At 41.2% G+C, this 22,379-nt stretch overlaps 1 protein-coding gene across 49 annotated transcripts in view; it reads right to left on the bottom strand.

Annotated features, from left to right (window-relative positions):
• Positions 1-22,379, bottom strand: part of Dock10 (dedicator of cytokinesis 10) — a 257,968-nt gene that overhangs the window by 74,429 nt on the left and 161,160 nt on the right. For all 49 annotated transcript variants that reach the window (XR_015628577.1, XR_015628576.1, XR_015628575.1 and 46 more), the window contains exons 9-17: positions 21,113-21,198; positions 20,724-20,807; positions 20,448-20,603; positions 10,918-11,139; positions 10,597-10,719; positions 9,293-9,375; positions 3,889-4,011; positions 2,173-2,252; positions 374-561 (exon numbers count right to left, since the gene is read on the bottom strand). Coding sequence is in view for 41 of the 49 variants with exons in the window: in XM_087565510.1 (XP_087421636.1) it covers positions 374-561; positions 2,173-2,252; positions 3,889-4,011; positions 9,293-9,375; positions 10,597-10,719; positions 10,918-11,139; positions 20,448-20,603; positions 20,724-20,807; positions 21,113-21,198 (1,145 nt within the window). In the remaining 8 variants the exon portion in view is untranslated. The remainder of the gene's footprint in view (positions 1-373; positions 562-2,172; positions 2,253-3,888; positions 4,012-9,292; positions 9,376-10,596; positions 10,720-10,917; positions 11,140-20,447; positions 20,604-20,723; positions 20,808-21,112; positions 21,199-22,379) is intronic.

Below are 22,379 nucleotides of genomic sequence, written 5' to 3' on the forward strand. Positions count from 1 at the left end.
GCAGGATTTGGAGAGATTTTAAAGGAAACAAAAATGCTCTTAGCACAGGACTAAGCATGCTATTTTCAAAGTACCATAAGAAACTAAAAAAAAAAGATAGTTTAGATCAAATTTATGTCAGGATGATTTTAGAAAGGATTATTAATGCATTATACGATCATGTATTTTCAAGCGATTGTAGCCCTCTGAGATGCTACAAGAGCATTCTTCTTTAAATGGTCCTGAAGTGAATTCTAGGACGAACCCACCCCTGGCTAAGCATTTCCTTCAAGTCTTAGCTCATAGTTATTTGTAGATGCTTGTTCAAGAAACATCTTGTGTGGTCCAGATTTGGTGGCCTGAGAAGTCAATGCCTCAGAAACACATGTCATACCTTGTTGAAGCATTTCTGGCTATCATACTTGAGATGTTTGGGGTAGACATAAATTTGATTTTTGTATACTCTGTATGGACGACAATGCTTTGTTGAGTCGTAAATAAATTCTTCCACTTCCACTGTAGGTTCTGACTGAGCCATCACGTCGAAGGGCTTGACAGGGATAAAGGACGATGTTACACAGTCTTAAAAAATCAGAAAATAAGAGTTTGTCATTTAATATGGATCTTCTAAAGTGAGCAACACTTAACATATTTTAACATGAAGCCACCTAAAATGGAAATTTGGTATTGTGTTCTAAGAGCATGAAAATATGAGATGCAGACATTGGGGATAATAAAGCTATATATTTAGTATTGAAACTCATGGCTAAGAATCATGGCAAATATTTGAGATGGATTGATAGTTTTCATATTATTTCCTGAATACAGACTATACTAGGTATAGATTTTATAGAATAAAGAGTAACCTGTTGACATTCACTTGCTATTATAAATATAATACATATATGATTGCATGGCAGAATAGAAGCAATTCAGTGGGTTTATTACTAATAGTAACAGATGAATTAATAGCAATTTTCATATATATAGTATGATTTTTAGAGCAAATGCCTCTGTATATTATTTATGATTTTTCTTTTCTTTCAAGTTTTACCACCTTTAAAACTCTAGCTTTGTAATAATAGCCCAACCTTCCCCCCCCCCCCAAAAAAAAATAAGGAAAAGATGGTTAGGAATGTCTTAGTCAAAACTTCTGCCATTGCACTGTTTGGAGGTGGAAACTGTTATGTTGAAGGAGAAAAAGGCCTGCTGCTTTTCCTTTCTACAGAGGATCTTCCTGGACTCAGAGAAAACAAGCGATGGGTTATGCATCCTTGGGAACCACAGAAAAATTCTAGTATTGAATCAGGAACCTGTTGAACATTTTATATGCTCAAGTTTCTCTAATTCCATACCATTTCTTCAAAGGGGATGTTCAGCTTTCTTTTCTGTTGTTTGTCTTTGCTGCAGGCAGTACAGCCTCGTTCCCTAAGTCACGTACAGGAAATAGCTTGTCCTCTGCTGTTCCCCATCAATCAATGTAAACATGATTTGAGGTCAGAGCTTAAGTTAGAATTCTCATGATAGTTTATATTACAGTGATTTGTGGGCATATATCAGGATAGATGGTCAGCCTAATAGTCCCTGTCAGTAAGTCTTGACCCAGTTATCATTTATTACAGGAAACCTTGATTCTATCTGCATCCTGAAATCCTCCATTTTAGGTCAGTACAAGGAGGATTTTTGTCATGTACCAAAGGAGGCAGACACTATGTATAATAACATTTCAGTCTCTTAGATGGGCATGCCCAGTACACAAAGCAATTTTCGGCAGTGCGGTGTGGCCGATCCAGTCTGTCGTCGAGTCAGGGAAATGAGACAGAATCCAGATTCTCTCACTATCAGCTATTTGTTTACTTGAATCTGATGTCCCTGTTACTCTCCAGAGTTTTAGAGAGTATGTGAATAATTCAGCATCATGGTGGATATTAAATCCATATTTGTAAAACAGAGGATAGAGTATACAGACTACAGTGTCCATTAGGAACTCCCTGTCTGTCTCAGGGGACAAACAAGCCCCACATTCCTATGGTATAATGAATTCCTATTCCAGTTGGGAAGACAGAATTCCCAGACAACCCAAGTCTTGAGACCAACCCGTTAACTGACAAACCAACGAACCAAACAGCCCTCCCACACAGATACTCAGAGGTCTCTAAACGAAGCGTGACGCGGACGACACGGGCATCATACTTGGCTGCTCCAAGGGAATGTTGTCCACAACAATATCCAGGCTTCCAGGGATGGTCTGCATTTTGCTTATCCGGTCAGCTCTGTGAAAGGACATCACACACACACACACACACACACACACACACACACACACTGTATTATTTTCATTTTCACAGAAAAATCCATCTTCTATAATCCTGAGCTTTGAGAAGGGTAAAGGATAGACAGTAAGTAATAGTGCATTGATTTTTTTCCCCTTTGGATAGTTTAACACCTATAAATAAAGCTAATATAAATAAAAACAAAATTATAACAGAGTCCAGGTACTGATATCATGAATAATAACTTAAATTTATTTTCTCCGACTTCATTTACATGTGACCAGATGGGTAGAACAGTAAATTATATAGTCTTGTCAATAAGACGTATTTGAATTTGCTTGAGCATTTCATTGTTGAAGTGGATTTTAAGACTTTCTGAGAACAAAGCTAGTTTTTGCTATGACAGTTTGCATTTTACCCTTGGCATTAACAAAGAATTGACTGTCTTTACATGTGTGTAAGGCTACCCCCCACCCCCTCCTGTCATCATGCATGTTCACTCTTCGACTCTGGCAGTTGATTCCTTTGTTGCCCCTCCCCTGTGGCACCCTTTAAAACTGCAGAACCTTTAGGAGGTAGAGTCTTCCTAGAGGACATAGGTGACTGGGATTGGAGTTTACAGGCCACCTCCTTTCCTTGTTAGCTCTTTGCTTCCTGACGGCAGATGAGATCAGTTTACTACTGCTCCTGACCTGGTGTCTTCTGCTCCATGAAGAACTATAACCCCAAGAGCACAGGCCAAACTGAATCCCTTTCTTAAGTTGCTTTGGTCAGGTATTCTTTGGGAAAAGAACTCAGATATGGTGTATATTTGAGCCCCAAGGTACTTTACCACTCTTCCCAACCTTGTGTTCAATGAACCACGTTTGTGTAATCAATGATTAATTTATACCACAGAAACTAGTCACCAGTAGACATTTTAACTTATGTCAGCACTTTATTGTGCTCTGAAGGTGCCTCTTACATGCCGTGATAATTTCTTCATGTTCATTGGCAACCCGAGGGTTGACAGGGTTTGTTTTGCTGTTTGTACGCTCATGATTACAGCTTGTCATGCCTTAGGGAACTATCTAAAAGGCCACAGGAAAATTCTTTTTTATTTTCTCATGGTGGCTTGAGGAGCCCTGTAAAGACTTGGGAGCAAGTTTTGACCAGGATATCTGATGAGCGAGTTCATGAAGAAAGGTCTCTCTGTGTTAGAGACAAATAGTGTAAGATATATTGTATAATAAGGGCATCAACACATCTTGAGGCTCCTGGGGGGTAGAAGTTGATTCTCCAGTCCCAATTAATGTCTGCCAGTCAATATCATACGTGGAAGAGACAAACTGAAACCACAGAATCACGAGTACCATAAATAATGTTATTTCCAGATGAGTTGTGTTTTTTTTGGGGGGGGTTAGTGAGGGGTGAGGATTATTGTCACATGGTTATAGATGGATGATGTGGCCCAACATGTCACTAATCTATATGGTTCTGGCAGCACTTGGACAAATGGGAAGATACCAGAAAAGTATTTGTTTCTGGAGTTATCTGGTTAGTTGAGACTCAGGGCACCAGGCATTGTTATATAGAGAGAAGACATCAGTGTTGGCGAAAGTCTAAAGGACTTAAAGGGGTGTCCAGAATAACCTACCTTCTGTAGTCTGATACCAGTCTTAGGAGGTCCTCGGATGATATTTTGTTACTTTCTTGTCTATACAATGGTGAAAATCTTGAGTCCCTGTCCACGTTCCCCTGGTTGTCCTTAAATACAGATCTGTAGGCAAGGAACGTTTACTCAGGTTTATATTTTGTTATTGCTTAATCAATTGTGTTTTAAAGGAGGATCATTAATGATCATTCCAATTTACAATGGAAAGAATTCAAGGGACTTATCATAATAGAAGGACGCGACTCCTTAGACAAAGTTTTTATTTACAAACACATTTTTGTCATAGTTCTCCTTTTTACTTCTATATCCAAAGTGGGAAGAGTTTCTGTTACCACACTTATATGGTGACTCACATTTTTACCATATCAAAACCCTGGAGTATTGGGAGAGTTGAGAAAAGCAAGAAAATATTATTTGTGTTGGTGAAATTTTGCTGGTCGTATGTGTATACACACACACACACACACGGTGAACACACATTATCTACCTTGTTCTATGAGGTAAGATCTTTCACTGGCCTAAAACTCACCAAAGAGCCTAGTATAGGTTAGTTACTCAGTAAGCTCCAGGTATCCTCCTGTCTCCACTTCCTCTGTGGTCTGATTACAGCCATGCCTCACCATGTCCAGTCTTTTTAACCTTGGTTCTGTGGCTCAGAATCAGGTCTTCTGTGTGCAAGGCAAATGCTGCCCTGTCTGATCTGTCTCTTAACGTTCTCCACTGAAGTGTTTCTCCAAGGCATCTTAACCGAAAGACAGCCAATGCACTCTGGGTGGCAGCATTAGAACTTATGAGTGTGCACCAAGAATCAAGTTATAATCAGGGCTGTAGAAAGATTCCTAAACTGTCTTTGTGAGCTTTTGGACAGAAATAAGGATAAATGCAGGGAATATCGGTCAGAGTTTTGCATGAACTAAGGCTAATGTACGTCATTTTTCTCTCCCTGATCCAGTCCCTTGGAATTATAGTGCCTTACTTAAAATACATAATCGCTTTGGTCTAAGCTATCAAGTGAGGTCAGGCAATATTTGCTTCACATGCGCTTTTCTGACATCGTCCACCCTGTCTTTATTATGCATCAAAAAATTAGGCCCCCATATAATTGCTTTTTCTTCAACATTAGAGAAATGTTGGATTTTTATTTCTTCTAGGTTAAGGGACTTTGCTACAATATCTTATCATTTAAATGAATCAAATATTTCAATAAAGTAGCTGGAATGGCTTTGAAACTCATATTAGCCATAGACATTTAGTAGAAAATAATGTGGAAAAAAAGGAACACAGGCTAGAGATGTATTCGAGTGGTATTTTTAGACTCCTTGAGATTGTCTCCTCACAGTTTTGTTGATATTCTTGTTGTTAAGTAGTTGCTGAGGAAAAATCAAACAAATCTCTCCTTCATAAGATTTTAATGAAATAACAGCAAGACAGAATAAAAACGTTTTACTCGAAGACTAAAGATAACTGTGCACATAAAGGCCACCACCAAGCCTGTCCACCAAGTTTGGTTTCTAGAGCCCTGTGTGGTAGAAGAGTGCTGTTGTGGCAAGGTGTGCATGCCCACAACTTAAATATACTAAAATGTGATAAGAATTTCAAAGCACTTAACTTAAAAATTGCCTTTTGCATAAACACTGTAAAGGCCATTTGAGTAAGTACTTACCATACTGAAATCAGCACAGCTTGTTTCCCAATACAAGAGGGAGTTAGAAACTCGACTTGAATACAGTCTTTTTCCATGAGTGAATTACTGCAACTATATTAATCTATGTGCCCCATAAGCTGCGCTTTGGTCATATCCACAGTTGGCATGTAGAAATCCTTCACTTGGAATGGCTGCTCATGAGGTGTACATGAAGCTTTGCATTTGACCTTTGTACATAGCCCTCTCAAGGGCTAAGGCTAGAGGTGCAGACCATTATGTGGGCTTTAGACATTTCTACGCATGTGTGAATATAGCAGACAAAACTCCGAAGTGGTTGTTAGGGCCCAGCATGGACATGGGACTATAATCTCAGCAATGGGGTAGTAAAGACAGCAGAAGGACAGGTGTCTGAAGCCATAAGGAGCTACACAGACAACCCTGTCTTAAAATACTAGTAATAGTAAAAAAATAAAATCTAAACTTCTTCAAGGACTGAGGATATATTCAAGAAGGTAGGGCATTGACCTGGAATTCATAAGGCAGCAAAAATTTTTGGTTGACTGGCAGTTTTAACTGTATGAAAATGCATTATCTAATAATAAAACTCTAGAAAGGCAGAGAGAAGGACGTGGTGAGGGTGTACGAGGAGCTTTGTCACTGGAAGGATGCACGCAGGGGCGAACCACCACTTGCTGGGCCATGGACAGCATGAGAATCTCAGATATCACCGCCCTGAGCATCTTTAGGTGTACGGATATGAGAATGATATTTATTTTAGTGGTAGTTCTGACTGACCTTAAAGAAAACTGAGCACTGTCTGTTAGTCTTTTATAAGTTAAAATGAGACAGTGCACAAGAATCAGTGAGGTGCTCCTGGCCTGGCCTTGGGCCCCTCTGATCTTGCAGGCGATAGGTATGGGACAAGTTTAATTGCAGCAGAACACACTTGTGAATTCACCTTCTTTTCTAATTGTGGGTTGTAAAATATCCTGGGTGGCTCTGTGTGTGTGTGTGCAACTGTGTGTGTATGCAACTGGGTGTGTATGTGTGTGCAACTGTGTGTATATGTGTGTGTGCAACTCTGTGTGTGTGTTCCACACCTATTGAAAGGATAATCGTTTTCATACACAGTGGCAGTACAGCTGGTACCCAATCTGAGAACATCCTGGATAAATTTCAAATTAGATGCTCATAGCAATGCAATCTGTGTGTATTATAGCAGCTGGGTACAAATCTGGTTCCCAGGGACTGTTAATGCTACTATTTTTAACTACAGTTGCTTTGAAATGTTTTAGGGTACACTCAGAGCTATGCTGTGAAACAAACTGCAAGATAGAAAATTGTGGGACAAGGCGGGATGTGTGAGGTGGGGAGCAGACCTGGAGCAAAAATAAGGTCGAGCCCTGTCCAGAAAGTCTCATCTTGAGACTGCCAGGTGTAAGGGTTGCTTTCTCCCTGTTCTGGGTCTGCCTGCACCATGGTACACATATCCTTTTGACCTCCACCTCTGGCTTACCTTGAGGTAGTCACAATATCATCAAGGCCAAATTCCTGATTTAACCTCCTCTTTCTCTATAAGGACGTGTCCAGCAAGCCCCTGGAATTCCTCTTCTAGTAAATGAAGCATTCCAACACCTCAGCCCCAGCCAATAATGTCCACTCATCTCAAAAACCCCTACCAACTCCCTAGTGTTTATATAGTCCTTATTACCTGTGAATAAAGAGAGCTGTAACACTGAAAACCATCTCAGAGAAGGCTTCTGAGATCCTGCAAACCCACCCACCTGGACAAGCTTCCTTCCTTTCATCCCACCAGGCTTGCAAAGGTATCTGAATGCTCTAAGGCCAGCTGGAAATAAAGTATAAGGAAAAGCCAATGGAGAATATACAGGACCAACAATATATCACCTATGCCATGGAGCTGGATTGTTCCAGAATGATGTGGGTGACTGACAGACTTCAGCTCTTAGCTGGAGCAATGTTTGCACTGGAAGGTGGAGCAGGGCTTGCTGCTTTGAATGGCTGTGTGGTTTTTTAGGGTAGGTAATCCAAAGAACCCAACAAAACCATAGTCTCTGTATGATCAGCCATTCTTTTCCTCACTTGCTAGAGAAACTCAAGTAAATTCACATCATTGGTGGTTTGTACAAGTCCATAACGATAATCAAAGCACTAACTGAGCCCTCATCCAGCATGGGCTTGTGGTTTTGCTAGCTCTATTTCCTTAGACACAATTATCCCAAGGGTTGATGACACTTTCAGCCACCATGGAAGCCATCTGTCCTCCATACAGTTTGTTGACAATTTCAGAGTCAGGATGTTACTTCTACCAATAATGGTCACACGACTTACTTATATCCTTCACACTCCTCCTCATTGGCCTACATTTACAATAAATGGGGGGGTCACAGAGCATGAATATGAACTCCACAAGTGACCTCCAGCAATAATAATAATAATTATTATTGACGTCTATTACATGTTTTTCATGTCTACCATTACTTATCTCTGTAAGGAAAGATAGGGACAGAGATATAAAATAATACCCATGACATATTTTATACCAAATCCTTGTACACCTGAAGTTAATAGAAGATATTGCCCATGAGACAAGGATTGGGTATTTCATGCTACAGATGAGACTCTGAGCCCAGAGTTGAACCTTGCTCAATGACACAATAGATGGAGAGTTGATCTTGACAGGTGGGAGGGGTTACCAGGCTCTACAGCCTGGCTCTCCCACCCTTTCTACAAGGTAGTCTAAATGCACGTTGTACTTGCAACCTCCAGGGGTTTGTCTTGCATTACTGGTGCTGTACTCCACATTACCCCTTCTACCAGTCTCTAATGTTAAATAATGACCACGACATTCTGACACACACTGGTGGGTTTTCTCTGAATATCTTTCCCTGTGGGAGCTATGTGAATAGAAGAATACACAACAGGTTAGCCTCCTTCTGCATTTTGAATTGTGAATGGAAGTGACTGCCTTTGCGATAATGTTATTAATAGTTGCTAAGTGAGGTATTGTCTACTAGGCCTGTAATTAACCCCTTTCGATTCAGCTTGTTCATTGTTGATCTTTGTAGTTGTCATGAGTCTATGCCAAGGTTTCCCTCCTCTAAGTAGGACTCATACCATGCAAAGATACAAAGAGAGGGACACTAGGAGTTGACGTATCAGTAGATCTGAAAAGCAAAGTCTATTTTCACCAGAGGTCTTCTGCTTGAGCACACAGCATTTCCCTCAGTCAGCTGGGGGACATAATTGTCTGTACTAATCTACATCCAAATCAAAGACAGCTTAAGTGATCAACACGATGGTTTCATTTGGATGTTCATACAGAGCAGAGCTCTATGCATAATGCATGCGTGCAGATGCACAGGAAGGTATACAATATTCCTCCTTATCCATGTCCATTAGGCTCTCTGGGCTGATAAAGGATTGTGTTCACTAGAGCAGTTAGGTATAAACAAGTTATGATTTTGATTTCCTACTAGTGAGTTCCCTCAGTACATCTGGCCATGCCCACACTGGAGACGAGGCAGGGGCCTTTAGTGTAAGCTAAAGTGAAGTGTTTTTCTGCAGAGTTCATGATGTCTGTGAAGATGATAACGTGTTATTTCCCTAGGTGTGGCTTCATTAAAAGGCATCAGATGATACAAAGGCATTCAGAGCCATAGCTTCTAATGCAGATTGTAAGTTCAGTTCTATTCTGTGAGTCGCACAGTAGGACCTTACCTCACTGCCCAAGCAAATGGCATCCGATATTTCCCCAATTTGCTGCAGAACTGCCTGTTGGATTTTAGAATCTTCTGTGCAAACTGAGGGGAAAAAAAGTAAATGAAATATTATTTAAGGATAGCCAATTACAAACTGTACACATGAAATAATAATGATTACCTTTTTCCATTTTATTGTCTACTGAAATCCTATAGAATTTCTCCTTACTGGCTCACAGATTACACATGAGACCCACTGTGTTCAAGGTACTGTAGAATTCTTGGCTTTCTTTTTAATTTGAAAATTCTCAATGTAGAACATCCCCTACTCTTGAAATATCAACTGTTACCCACTCCTCTCCTCCTCCTCCTTCCTTTGTACCTAGCTAAGAGAAGTTAAAATCTTGATTGGAAAGTTATCAAATTTATATTCATGATTGGTACTAGATCACATCTTTTATTCATCAGGAGACTTTTTCTGTGAAGGGCTGCACGGATCCTGCATTCTCTGTCACAACTTCCCAAATCTATTACTAGAGCTGGGAGGTAGCCGTGGGTAAATACAAGAAAAGCTTCCATTTTCAGTGCTGGAGCAAACCCAGGGCTTCACACATTTTAGGCAACGAATGAGGTGTGATTGACTGTCAATAAGATTTTATTTACAGAAGTCGGTAACAGGCTGGATGCGGTCCGAACAGATAGTTTGCTGAATGCAATATGCCATTATGTACTATGATATTAAATATGTAAATCTACAGCCTGAGTCATTGCACATACTCAAATTCAATTGTTTTGCATTATTTCCTTGATATGTTTCATTTGTGTGGCAAATATAGACTCTTATTTATTTTAATAAAGAGTGATATTCCATAATTTGCTTGTTTGAAATAACAAGGTGACAGAATGAAGAAAACAGAGAGCCTTCTCTGGCCTTACTCTGCAGACATCCACATTCTCCTCATCTCCAGCTTCCTGCAGTTCCCTGTTGTTATATTTATTGTATGATCATCTGTCTTTGTGATTGAGCCCATTGTTGGCTTGCTGATATCTCGGCAAATTGCCTTCACTTGACCCTGACTCCTAACTTTGTTATTATAAATACTTCAACCTTTGAGGTTAAATATATTTCTACTAATAGATTCATAGGCATTAGAGTCTGTCTATGCTGTTGGGTCAAAAGGACATAAACCCAAAAGTGTATAATTTCAAAAGTTTCTGGTAGATATTAATTATACTGCTAGGTTCATGTTGAAAGTCATACATTTATGAGATTGCATAATGCAGGAAAGCAACTGAAAGTATTTATAAAAAAATAACCACTACCTTGTTGGAGTCTGGATTCTTGATGTAAGGTTCAGTACCACTTCCGATGTTTCCCATTAAGACTTTTTCGACTTTGGCCACCAAAACAATTTCAGAGTGTGGATCACTCACAGAGAAGATAGCCTGTGTCCAAAGAGAGCAGCGGATAATAACTACCAAAGAAATCACCTCGAAGACATTCACAGATGCCATTTAAAAACATGGCAGCTTTAAGGAATTTTAATTTGGGAAAATGCCCATCCCGTATGGACTATTTATTGTTAAGAACAATCTAAAGGGCAAGGTTTTTCTATCCCATCACAAGTAAACAAAAAGCGCAACCTGCTTTGGGAATTTTAACCATTCCTCTGGAAGGCCCTTTATGTGAGGTTCTTCTGATTGTCTCAGTGTGCCAGGGTCAATATTGCCGTTTTCCAAGGCTGGTGGGGCCCCAGAGAGCATCTGCCGGACAGCAGGGTGATTTAGGTCCGTGTGGAAATCCGCAGAGATCTTCCTGTTATCTCTGAGGTCGTAAAGCGCCACACTCACAAAAAAGGGCTCAATCTGTGGGCAAAACAAAACAAAAACCAGATGGTTCTGCTGGTCCACCAGATTGTGCACCACCGCAGTTCACAACATAATTGTACAAAAGGCAGAAGCGATCTTTCTAGAACTCAGTGCAAAGTACCCAGAATCCCTCCCTGCAGCAGGTGCCTCCAAGCCCAGAGCTCAACTCTTTTGTTTCTTGACCCTAGACACCTATCCCAGTGTTCTCTTCCGCGTGTTCTACCACCGCCACATTAAACTTGAACAGCCTTCTAGCTGCTTCTCCTGTACTCAAAGAAAACACCCTTTACCGAGTCTCTAGAGTACCCCGAGGAACATTTCACCAGTCCAACTTCTTTTCGGATTTCTTTGTCTTTGTCTCTCTGTCTCTGTCTCTCCCTCCCGTCCTTTTTTTGGGGGAGGGGTTGTTTAGAAACAAGGTTTCTCTGTGTAGCCCTGGTTGTCCTAGAACTGGATCTGTCGACCTGGCTGCTCTCAAACTCAGGGATCTCATCTCTGCCTCCTGGGAGAGAGTTGGGAGTAAAGGCATTTGCTACTACTGACTAACTGTGTAGCCCAGGATGGCTCTGACTCAGACTCATGATCCTCCTGGCTCTGCCTCTTTCACAAAATTCTACCCATGTGCACCATCACACCTGGAAATTTTCAGATATTTTAAATTCACAGCTTGAAATGATAGTAACAACATGTACTGCATATTGACTTGGTGAACAGTAGGAATACTGTTCTATGTGCTTTTGTTCATGAACACGATACTGTGACACATAGAGGAGGATTGGCCTGTGAGAGGGCCTGCTGTCAGAGAAGATGGGAAGTCTCCTGAAAAGAAGACAATATCTTAGCTGAGGGTTTTAAAATGATATTAGTCTTGTTATCTTCTCCTCATTTTGAAATTCGCCACACGCCTAGCACCAGGGTCAACGTTCAGCAGTTGTGATGCTAACTTTAACTTCTCATGACCCTAAGGCTACTATTTCCCCTTATCAATAATATTTGTAGATGTGTATTCTGAGACAACCCTCCAGGTCTTGCTGTTCTGTGACTGAATCCCACCAGTCTTAGTGACCAGTCTGAACTCTCAGTGAGATGACCACTGTGTTGGCTCCCAATGGTCCTGTTCTACTTCTACCAGTCTTTGTACAGATGTTTGTCAGGATGGCAGGCAGATATGACACTCTCCTCTTTGTCATTTTTATTTATTCATTTTCTTACTAAAGCAAAGTTTATGATTGCCATTAAATTCAATAGGTTTTACATAGTGCTCTCTCTCTCTCTCTCTCTCTCTCTCTCTCTCTCTCTCTCTCTCTCCCACACACACACACACACACACACCCTCTGTTTTTCAAGCCAGGGTTTTTCTGGGTAGCCTTGGCTGCCCTAGAACTCACTCTGTAGACTAGGCTGGCCTTGAACTTACAAAGATCCACCTGCCTCTGCTTCCCAAATGCTGGGATTAAAGGCCTATTCCCACACTGCCCACCCTCTCCAGGTTTTAGATTTTAAAGGTCATTCATTATTTCTAGTGATGCTCAATTGTTAAGGCTCTGCCTCAAAGTAACTCCAACGTGGCTTTGGCAGGGACCCATTTCCTTCTTTCCTTCCTTCCTTCCTTCCTTCCTTCCTTCCTTCCTTCCTTCCTTTCCCTTCCCTTCCCTTTCCTTTCTTTTCATGTTTATTTAGTCAACAACATGCTCCAGATTCATACTCTTCATGCCCCAGATGTTTCTCCAGGGATGATCCTGGCTCCATTTTGGTAAGACTGACATTTAGATATAAGTATCTGGGTCCTGGTAATTAGTCACCAGAGTATCATAGGTCCCATGCCCTCTCATGACATGGGATGACACATCGACTCATAGTACTTGAATACAACTGTAATTATTGATTTCTATCTATGCATGAATATTTGCTAACATCCAGCAAGTTCAAGTTGATACTTGTTCACTTCTAACACAAACACTCAAGGATTAGTCCTTACTTTCTTGTTTTCTCAATTAATAACAGTGAGAATTATGGGTTCCAGTAGCAATCTTTATTTACTTACTTATCCTTTCAGCTTTCTTCCTGGTTCACAATGATCATTTTCCCAACCATGCCAGGAATCTTTTTTACGTACGTCCTCTAGACCACCCTGAACCCATATCCCATCAGACTTAGCAGCATGTCATTTCTGTGCCCATGTGTGACTTCCTCCTTCCATAGCACATATGAGAGCAGAACACAGTGTAGGACTAAGAATATTCCCAGGTCTGCGGGTGAGCAGAGGAACCCAAGCACATGGTACTGGCCACCGACAGAGAGGATAAAGATGAATCCTTCACAAGACATAGAAAGTCCTCTATAAGATGTCCCTATGGCCATAGGAATATGAATTTTGGGGTTCCAGGTAAGTCAAGAGACCTAGGCTAGAAGCAGAACCTGGGAGATTCCTTGGTTTTGTTTTTTTTTTTTTTGTTTTGTTTTTCTTTTTATTCCTATTTAAATCACAGTACACAGATGTGATGGTTTGAATGAGGTTGGCTCCCACAGGCTCATAGGACATAATTGGTGCCCAGTTGGTGTAACTGTTAGGGAAGGATGAGGTGTGGCATTGTTGGAGGCATTCAAAAGACTAGAGCGATCCTCAAAGTTTGTCTTTGTCATGCTTGAGGATCAAGATGTGAGCTCTCACTGGTGTCTGCTGCCATTTCTTTGCTCTAGCACCCTGGACTCCCACCCTCTAAAATGGTAGGCCCAATGAAGTGCTTTCTTTTATGGGTTTCCTTGGTAATGGAGTTTTGTGACAACAGTAGAAATGATAAGAATTACAGCAAGGAAGAGAATCAGCATGGACTCCCGTGAATCAGTAACACTTGGAGAATAATAGAAAGGACCAAAGCAGTTATCGGTGAGACTGGGCAAAGTCTGGAATCTAGAATCTATCTGACCAGCCTGGGAAAGGGGGCTTTAAAGGAGAAAGGCAGTGAAAACAGTGGGACAAAGTGGAAGGGGGAATATCAGGGTGAAAGGGCACAATGAGGAAGGGGTGGGAATGGAGATGGGGGGGCATCTGGGAGAAGGAAGGACAGTAAAATATGTATGGAAAGGACACATGAAATTACTTTGTAAGCTAATTAAAATAAGCTCAGAACATCTAAAATAAAAATAGAAATTGTGAAATGGAAGGGCATTTCTTTCTACCCTTTGTTTCTTTTCTCTCCCTCTTTCCCTCTCACCCTCCCTCTCTTCTCCTCTCCTCTCCCCCTCCCCTCTCCGCTTCTTCTCCCCCTCTCTTCCCCTCCCTCTCTCCCTCCTTTCTTCCTTCCTTCCTTCCTTCCCTTTTGTAGTTTTTGAATGCCAAACCTATGGTCTCACCCATGCCAGGTAAATGTTGTACCATTCACCCGATATCACAACTCTGTAAAGACAAAACAAAATGTGATACAAAATTTTAAAATGCTGCCAAAATATTGTAGAAACCAAAGACAGACTTGAGGGATAAAGAATGGCTAACTAGAAAAGTGTCACAATCAACACAAATTAAGAGATAGGGGTGCAGGACAGTGGTGGAGTACTGACAGTATGTGCACATCTGTGTTCCTTCATAAGGCAAAAAAAAAAAAAAAAGGAAAAGGAAAAGTGAAATAGCATGGGTTAAATTAGGCAAAGTAAATAAACGAAGGTATATATACTTAAGTACACATTGCATATACACACATACATGTATGTATAATTAAATATACTAGACAAACGAACATGCATGTGATTTCGTAGCTGTGCAATTAAGTGGGGGTTATAAACAATTGTCAGTAACATTTTACTTTGGGTTTGTGCCCCTTAGTTGGGAATTGGAGTTTGTCTTCTATGAATAGGTAAGTTATACAGAGGACTGCAGCCCAATTAATGCACTGTTCTACAGAGCGGTGCCGTGAGTCTTGTTAAATAGCTCCTGTCCTTTGAGATGTATCATTGTGACAAGTTTGTAACCAAGGTGCTGTTCAGTTATTTAATGATAACAATGCCTGTCAACTCCCTCTTTATTAGAGATGGAATTCCAAATTAAAATAAATTTCAACATAGCCTTTTTGTGGCTACGGAGATGTCTAAGTCAGTGAAGAGCTTGCTGAGAGATCATGAGGGCCTGGGTTCAAACTCTTAGTACCCATATAAAGGCTGGGCATAGCTGCAGGCAACTGTTATCCTGGTTAAGGGGAGGTAAAGATGGAAAGGTTCTTGGAGATCATTGGCCACCCAGTCTTGCTAAATCCATGAGTTCCAGAGGTATGAAAGACTCTGTCTCAAAGATGGAGAACACCACCCAACATTATGTGATCATGCACCCACACACAGACATATATACACAATATCAGACATGTGCACACACACACATACACTCATGCTTATTTAAAAGTAATTATCAAGAAAAATTTTGATTTTAGTAATTTAATATAGTTTAGAAAAACTCCTCATTTGTGGTGATTATAGTCTGCGAAGACTTGAAAATGCAAAAATAGATTAGTGAGGTGCAAAAAACACTTTGAAGGTCAAGATATAAAAATCATTTTTTCCTGAATTGTTGCATTTTGACTCTTATTTCCATTTGTTGAATAGAAATACATGATTTCTGTTAATAACATGTCAGAAATTAAAGCTCCTGTGGTGATTCATTTATTTTTCCAATCTACCATTGCCACAAAAATGTCAAACCTTACTTTTCTGAATGGCTGGCTTTCAGGATGGATTTGTTTAACAAAAACACCTTCAAAGCCCGACAATTTAAGTTGTAGGCTACTGAGGCTTACGTTGATGAATTCCCTCTGAAAATTCAGGAACAGGAACATTTAAATGTAGATACAATGAAACTGCTTAATTAGCTCGGATTGTTGGAGTCAATTCCCATTTTCAAAGAAATATGTCATACTATAAAACCATCATCTAGAAGTCGATGTTCTATTTGATTTACCGAAAAATTGCATGCTGTCAAAGTTGGCCTCCTTATCACAAAAGAGTCTTTCATGGAGGCTGTAGACACTCGTGTATGAAATGCAGCAGTTAGCTCTCCTGAGATGTGGAGAACTGGCCTTCAAAACATGTCCATCAAAGCAAGAATGACATTGAAGACTGTCATAAATGAAGGAGTGCCGCTGTATAAACACACAGAAGTTTCCAAAAAATAATTTCATCCCATGATTAAACTGCCACCAAGGTGAGGCCACTTTATTGATTTTTATATGATTACTAACACATGCAATGAAATTATTTGTTAAAAGTAATTTCCTACGTTATTTTTTAAACATCTGCACCCAGTCATGAAAGGACACATGTGGTATGTACTCACTGATAAGTGAATATTAGCCAAAAAGAAGCTTGGGATACTCACAATACAACCCACAGACCATAAGAAATCCAAAAAGAAAAAAAGACCACACCAAGGTCCTACTCAGTCCTACTCAGAAGGGGGAAGAAAATAATCTCCGGGAAGTAGAGGGAGAGGGGGATCTGGGAGTGAGAGAGGAGGGGGAGGGAAAAAGGGGAGGCAGTTCAGAGATGAGGGAGAAGTACAGAGGGTCAGGAATTTGAAAGTAGGTGTGTAGCAGTGGGGGAGGGGAAACTGGGTGTAGCCACCAGAAAGTCCCAGATGCCAGGGACCCAAGAGGTTCCCAGGTCCCAACAGAGAGGATATTAGCCAAAATACCCAACAAAGGGGAGATAGAACTTGTAGTGACCATATTCAGGCATGAGGGATGGGGCCACCCACCCACCTCAAAAACATTAATCTAGAATTCCTCCTGTCAAAAGGAAGTGCAGAGACAAAGAGTGGAGCAGAGACTAAAGGAAAGGCCATCCAGAGACTGCCCCACCTAGGGATCCATCCCATCTGCAGACACCAAACCCAGATACTTGCTGATGCCAAGAAGTGCTGACTGACAGGATATATATAGCTGTCTTTTGAGAGGCTCTGACAGAGCTAGACCAAAACAGATATGGATATACATAGCCAAAATTGGACTGAGCGTGGAGACCCCAATGGAGAAGTTAGGGCAAGGACTGTAGGAGCTGAAGGGGTTTGCAACCCCATAGGAAAAGCAACAATTTCAACCAACTAGACCCACCCCACAAAGTTGCCAGGGACTAAACCACCAACCAAAGAGTACCCATGGCTCCAGCTGGATATGTAGCAGAGGATTGCCTTTTCTGACATCACTGGAAGGGGAGCCTCTTGGTCCTGTGGAGGCTCGATGACCCAGGGTAGGGGAATTCTAGGGTGCTGAGGCAGAAGTGGGTGGGCTGGTAGGAGAGCACCCTCATAGAGGTAGGGGGAGTAGGGAGGGGATAGGGGACTTGTGGAAGAGAAACTGGGAAGGGGAATAACATTTGAAATGTAAATAAATAAAATAACCAATAAAAAATGAAACAAAAACCATAAACTTTGTACCCACTGTAAGATTCCTTAAAAAATATCATTTAGATGCCCCAAATCAACTAATCCTCTTGGCTTAAGAGACAGAAAAGCACATCAAAAAAGCCATTCTCAGGAGGCTGGAGGGATGGCTCATTAACCAATGAGCACTGGCTGCTCTTGTAGATGACTCAAGGTAAGCATACACACATCCATAAAACATACCAATGCACACGAAATGAAACAGAATCAAATAAGTGTTTCTAAAGAGCTACTCTGTTGAGACTTGAGTAAATTGAGCCATGTAGTTCCTGCACATGGTCTACGTGGGAAGAGTCCCATGGCAGTGGAGTCATACTGTTTCTGGGAGCTTCCATGGAGGTTCATCAGGGGAAGGCAATCACTCGTATATCCCAGTCCATCTTTCTACCAGGGAAGGCTGTGCTCTTAAACTACATATGCAGCTTTCAGGAGAGACACCCCTCAAGTGGTGAGGGGTATTAGAGAGATCTTCTTAGCCAGGAAGATCAGTCAGATCAACCCTGGTGATCAGTGGGGAGGCTGGGGTGGAGGACCAGATATTATCACAGTCCCACGGCCCTCACATCTAAAAATAAACCCATTTTCTTTGACTTTTGGTTTCCAGAATGGATTTTTAAATTGTGCTGGATGTTCTAGATAAAAAGAAAAAAAACCCCATAGATTTAAATTATTTATACTTTTAGTATAGATCAATGTATGAAATGATAAAGCCCATCTATTTTTACGTAGTATGGTGACTAAGTGGCTTTACACTTTGGATCAAGTTTTCTTAAATTTTCACGAACATTTACATTCGGCATGAAAGCATGGCCAGGTTCCTCCTACTATCTTTTTCTACGTGCAAAGTTCACCTAACCACTCCCTTGCCTACTGACCGCTCTTCTCCGTGTTGCACGGCGTCAGGAATATCCCACACAGTGGGGCTTGTTCTGTCAGCTTCTCACCTCATGCTTCTCTGGTTTATCTCTCTTCCAACAGCAGCAAATCCATCTTAGTCTTTTGTGGCAGCTTCGCTAGTCACATGTAAATGTTTCACACCACTTCCCTCCTCTCTGGGTGCACACTATCTGGTGGTTCTCTCCAGGACAGTGTCTAAACTAGATCTTGAGATCTCTATTTTCATTCAGAGTCACCTCTTTGTGCTGAATGAGTGCTTCTTTGCACTGAGCATTTAAAGCGTCCTAGAACTATACATGGACTGACCCTGGACTCTGACCTCATAGGTAGCAATGAATATCCTAGTAAGAGCACCAGTGGAAGGGGAAGCCCTGGGTCCTGCTAAGACTGAACCCACAGTGAACTAGACTGGTGGGGGGAGGGCGGCAATGGGGGGAGGGTGGGGAGGGGAACACCCATAAGGAAGGGGAGGGGGAGGGGGATGTTTGCCCGGATACCGGGAAAGGGAATAACACTCGAAATGTATATAAGAAATACTAAAGTTAATAAAAAAAATAAAGCGTCCTAGAGATTACTTATCTGTTATGACCCATTGCAGTGGTCACCTCTCGTACACCTTTTACATAGGGGAGAGTGAGGTAAGACACCCAAACACGTGGTGCAATTCCTAAGTGGAAAAACAAGAGAATCCAATCCAAGTTGTCCATCTCAGTGAATTCTCATCGTCAAGTAGGATGCAAAAATATGGATCTATCCTGTTACTATAGCAGCATGTAGGATGCTTAAAGAGAACAGAGGTGCTAAGGACAAAAGATTTCACTCTCTCCAGTGACCCACTATGCCCCAACTCATCAAGTTCGTTTTATGCATGAGGGAGGCCTGGGTGGGACAGGATAGGACCAAGCAAGTGAACAATATCACTCCTGCCTTCTAAGACGAATACAGCTTGTTTATCGAGAGCATGACAATCAACTTTCTTTTCTGGGATGCAATAGAACAACTGAGACTTAATAGAAGTCACAACATGATGCACTGAAAGAGGATGAAAGAAAACACACTGAAAGATTGGCTAACATTTGTTCCAATGGTAGGGTGAGGACGAGTGACCTATTTTTTTTCTCTGCAGTTCCAACATTTAGCTTACTTTTCCACACACACATTCACAATCAGTCTAGAATTGCCCACTATTGTGTTCCTACTAGGAGGAGACTTTCCAGAGAGTTCCCTCTATAGGAGAAGAAATTCTGTGTGGGTTCTTGACTTACTGTGTATTAGGTGTTCAAAAACACAGTGAGGCACCTTTGTGATACCTGCCATTGTTCGTGACACCCATATTTTTACTTAATGCTTCTTCAAGATTTCTATACTTGCTTTATCATTTAATCATATTCTGAGCAGCAATACAATGAAATCTTAGGGTAGATTTGTTAGCTGGTTTTCCTCCAAGTAACAGCAAAACCCAAATGTCAGTTTGAAAGCCACCTTGAATGGTGCTATATACTCACCATCCCAAGCACTTGGGGAAGTAGAACGAGCAGGATCCTGGGTTCTAGGCTAGCCTGAGTGACTCAGTAATACCCATCCTCATAAAACCAAAGGCCAGAGTGCATGGGGAGAGCACTTGCATAGTACTTGTTAAGGCTCCAAGACCTAGCCTCAGCACCACAATAAATAAACAAATGCCCCCTTCACTATCAGCAGACAGACAAATCACATTGTAGGAAAATACTGTGCTGACCATGTATGAAGGACTCCAGAAGGCTGGTCCTTTGTTGTATCTTAAATGATAAGTTATAAGGAAACTTTTATATCAGTGTATAAAGGACACTTCCTTAGGACTTGTGCACCTTTGCAGTATGAGAAGTGCCGGCAAGCACTCTCTCTGCACACTAGATGCTAGGTCCTGGGGTTAGCAGGGGTAGAAAAGTTTGGGCTAGGATGGATTAGCATAAGCCTGGTTGTATGACAGAATGAGAGAGAAACTTACATTGGTTACAGGATCATTTTCGTTCTCGGTGACGCATCCCTGAAGATTTAAGTTGAGAGCTCTACAGATGATCATAATTCTTTTGGCAGCTTTCTCTTCAAAGGGTTTGATCATAAACTCGTGTTCAAAAAGGTCCCTTTTTTGAAGCTTCAGGGTCTAAAAAAACAGTTATCAAAAGTCTTTGTTAACCAACACTCATTGTGTAAAAAAGAAAATTTAAATTAGAATCCACAGTTATGTGGGTCAAGTTCATCTCTGCTCAGAATCCTGACTTACGTCTATATCCGGGTCCAGGGAGAACAGATTGAGCCTGTCCGTGTTTCGAGTTGTTTTGACAGTGTCTTCGGTTTCTGTGAGGTACTGTGAAGAAACCCATGTTAGTCCCTGGTGTCTAGACTTCCCCATGTAGCCCTACAAACACCCACAAAGGACAAGACACAGCCCTTTAGTTTTATTACTCTGAAGTCATCCATCAACATAGGGCAAATTTTACAAAAGCATGTTCTTAATTTCAAGGGTTGTGTCATGTTAAGTAAAACACTTAGATGGATGAAAAATTCAAGATTAGTTCTTAGTCTAAGTCTTAAAGGAAAGGATTGCCATCTTTTCCACGAAAGCAGGGAGTAACTCAAAAGTGTGTGCAAATACATTGTCAACTTCATTACTTTGGCGAAGTCAGGATGTAGGCTGTTCTCTGAAGAATCTGTTTCCTCCAGGGTACATTCACAAGCCACAGAATTATCCAGTGGATCTTGAAAAGACAGACCAACACAGGTTATTTAATAATATGAGTCATAGATTTTCCTCAGGCATAGTACTGGATTAGATTCGTGAGATCAGAGGGACTTTGATGAGCCTAAGACTTTCTTTTGTCCTATCTACAATATACCAGCCTGCTAAAGCAGTCAGGGGTTGAAAATGAAACTTCCTGACATCATTTTAGGATTCTTACCATGCTAACATTGCATATCACAAAGCTCTTTGGATCCTAAAGATGCTAACTTACATAGCTTGTCTTGGCTTCTTTCAACAATGCTTGATAACATTTCCTCAATTATGTAAACATTTTCTAACTTTCACCTTCAGGGGGATTTATTTAGAGCCTATCTTTTAGCTGGAGCTAATTAAACTCCGTAGAACACTTCAAACATGAATACTCCATTTGACAATTAGTGCGTAATAAATTCATGTAAACACTGGCTACGGCCTATGGCAGTTGTGGGAAAACCAGTGATGATAGCTTTCTTCCTCATTATTGGGGGCGACTTCTTCCCTTTAGGAGGCAGGCAAGTGGAGCTCAGTAATGACTTTACTGCGCTTTCTAATTCACAGTTGTCTTGAAATAACTTGAAATGTCTTTCTTTGGGGAACACTGACTGAGTCTGTGGAAGAGACGCTCCCATCTGCATAACTAAGGCTTGACAGCTACATTTTCACCTTTTTCAATTTTCTTTTCCCTTCTCCTTGACTACAATGGGTAGAATCTTATGAGGGAACTAGGCTGGAAAAACATATTGTGAGTGTGTATGTATGTACATGTTCATGTGTGTCTGTACATGTGTATATGTGTGCGTAGGAGATTAGTCTGGTGCTACCTGTATTCAAGTGCTAAATTCTGTACCCCAAGGTTTGGTTGTTCTAAGACAAGTGGATCCTCATGTACACCAGTTTTTGTTGTATAAATTCTGCCTTACCTCCCCCCCACCCCCCCCAAGTTATCCCTGATTGGACTCCTATAGCCTGTGGCTGGGCCAAAGAGATGAAGGTGGTTCTTTGGGTCTCAGGCAGGGATCAGCAGGAGAGGGAGGAAGGAAAAGAGAAGAAAGAGGTCTCTATCGTGTAGATGGATCATGAAGTTGGCCTTGAGGTTTGGCTTTTCAGAGTAGGAACAGCACAGGGAGAACATGGCAAATGTCTCGCAGGGTTATTGAC

The sequence above is a fragment of the Rattus norvegicus genome, chromosome 9 (assembly GCF_021556685.1).
Source record: "Rattus norvegicus strain SHRSP/BbbUtx chromosome 9, alternate assembly SHRSP_T2T, whole genome shotgun sequence".
Taxonomy (NCBI): Eukaryota; Metazoa; Chordata; class Mammalia; order Rodentia; family Muridae; genus Rattus; species Rattus norvegicus.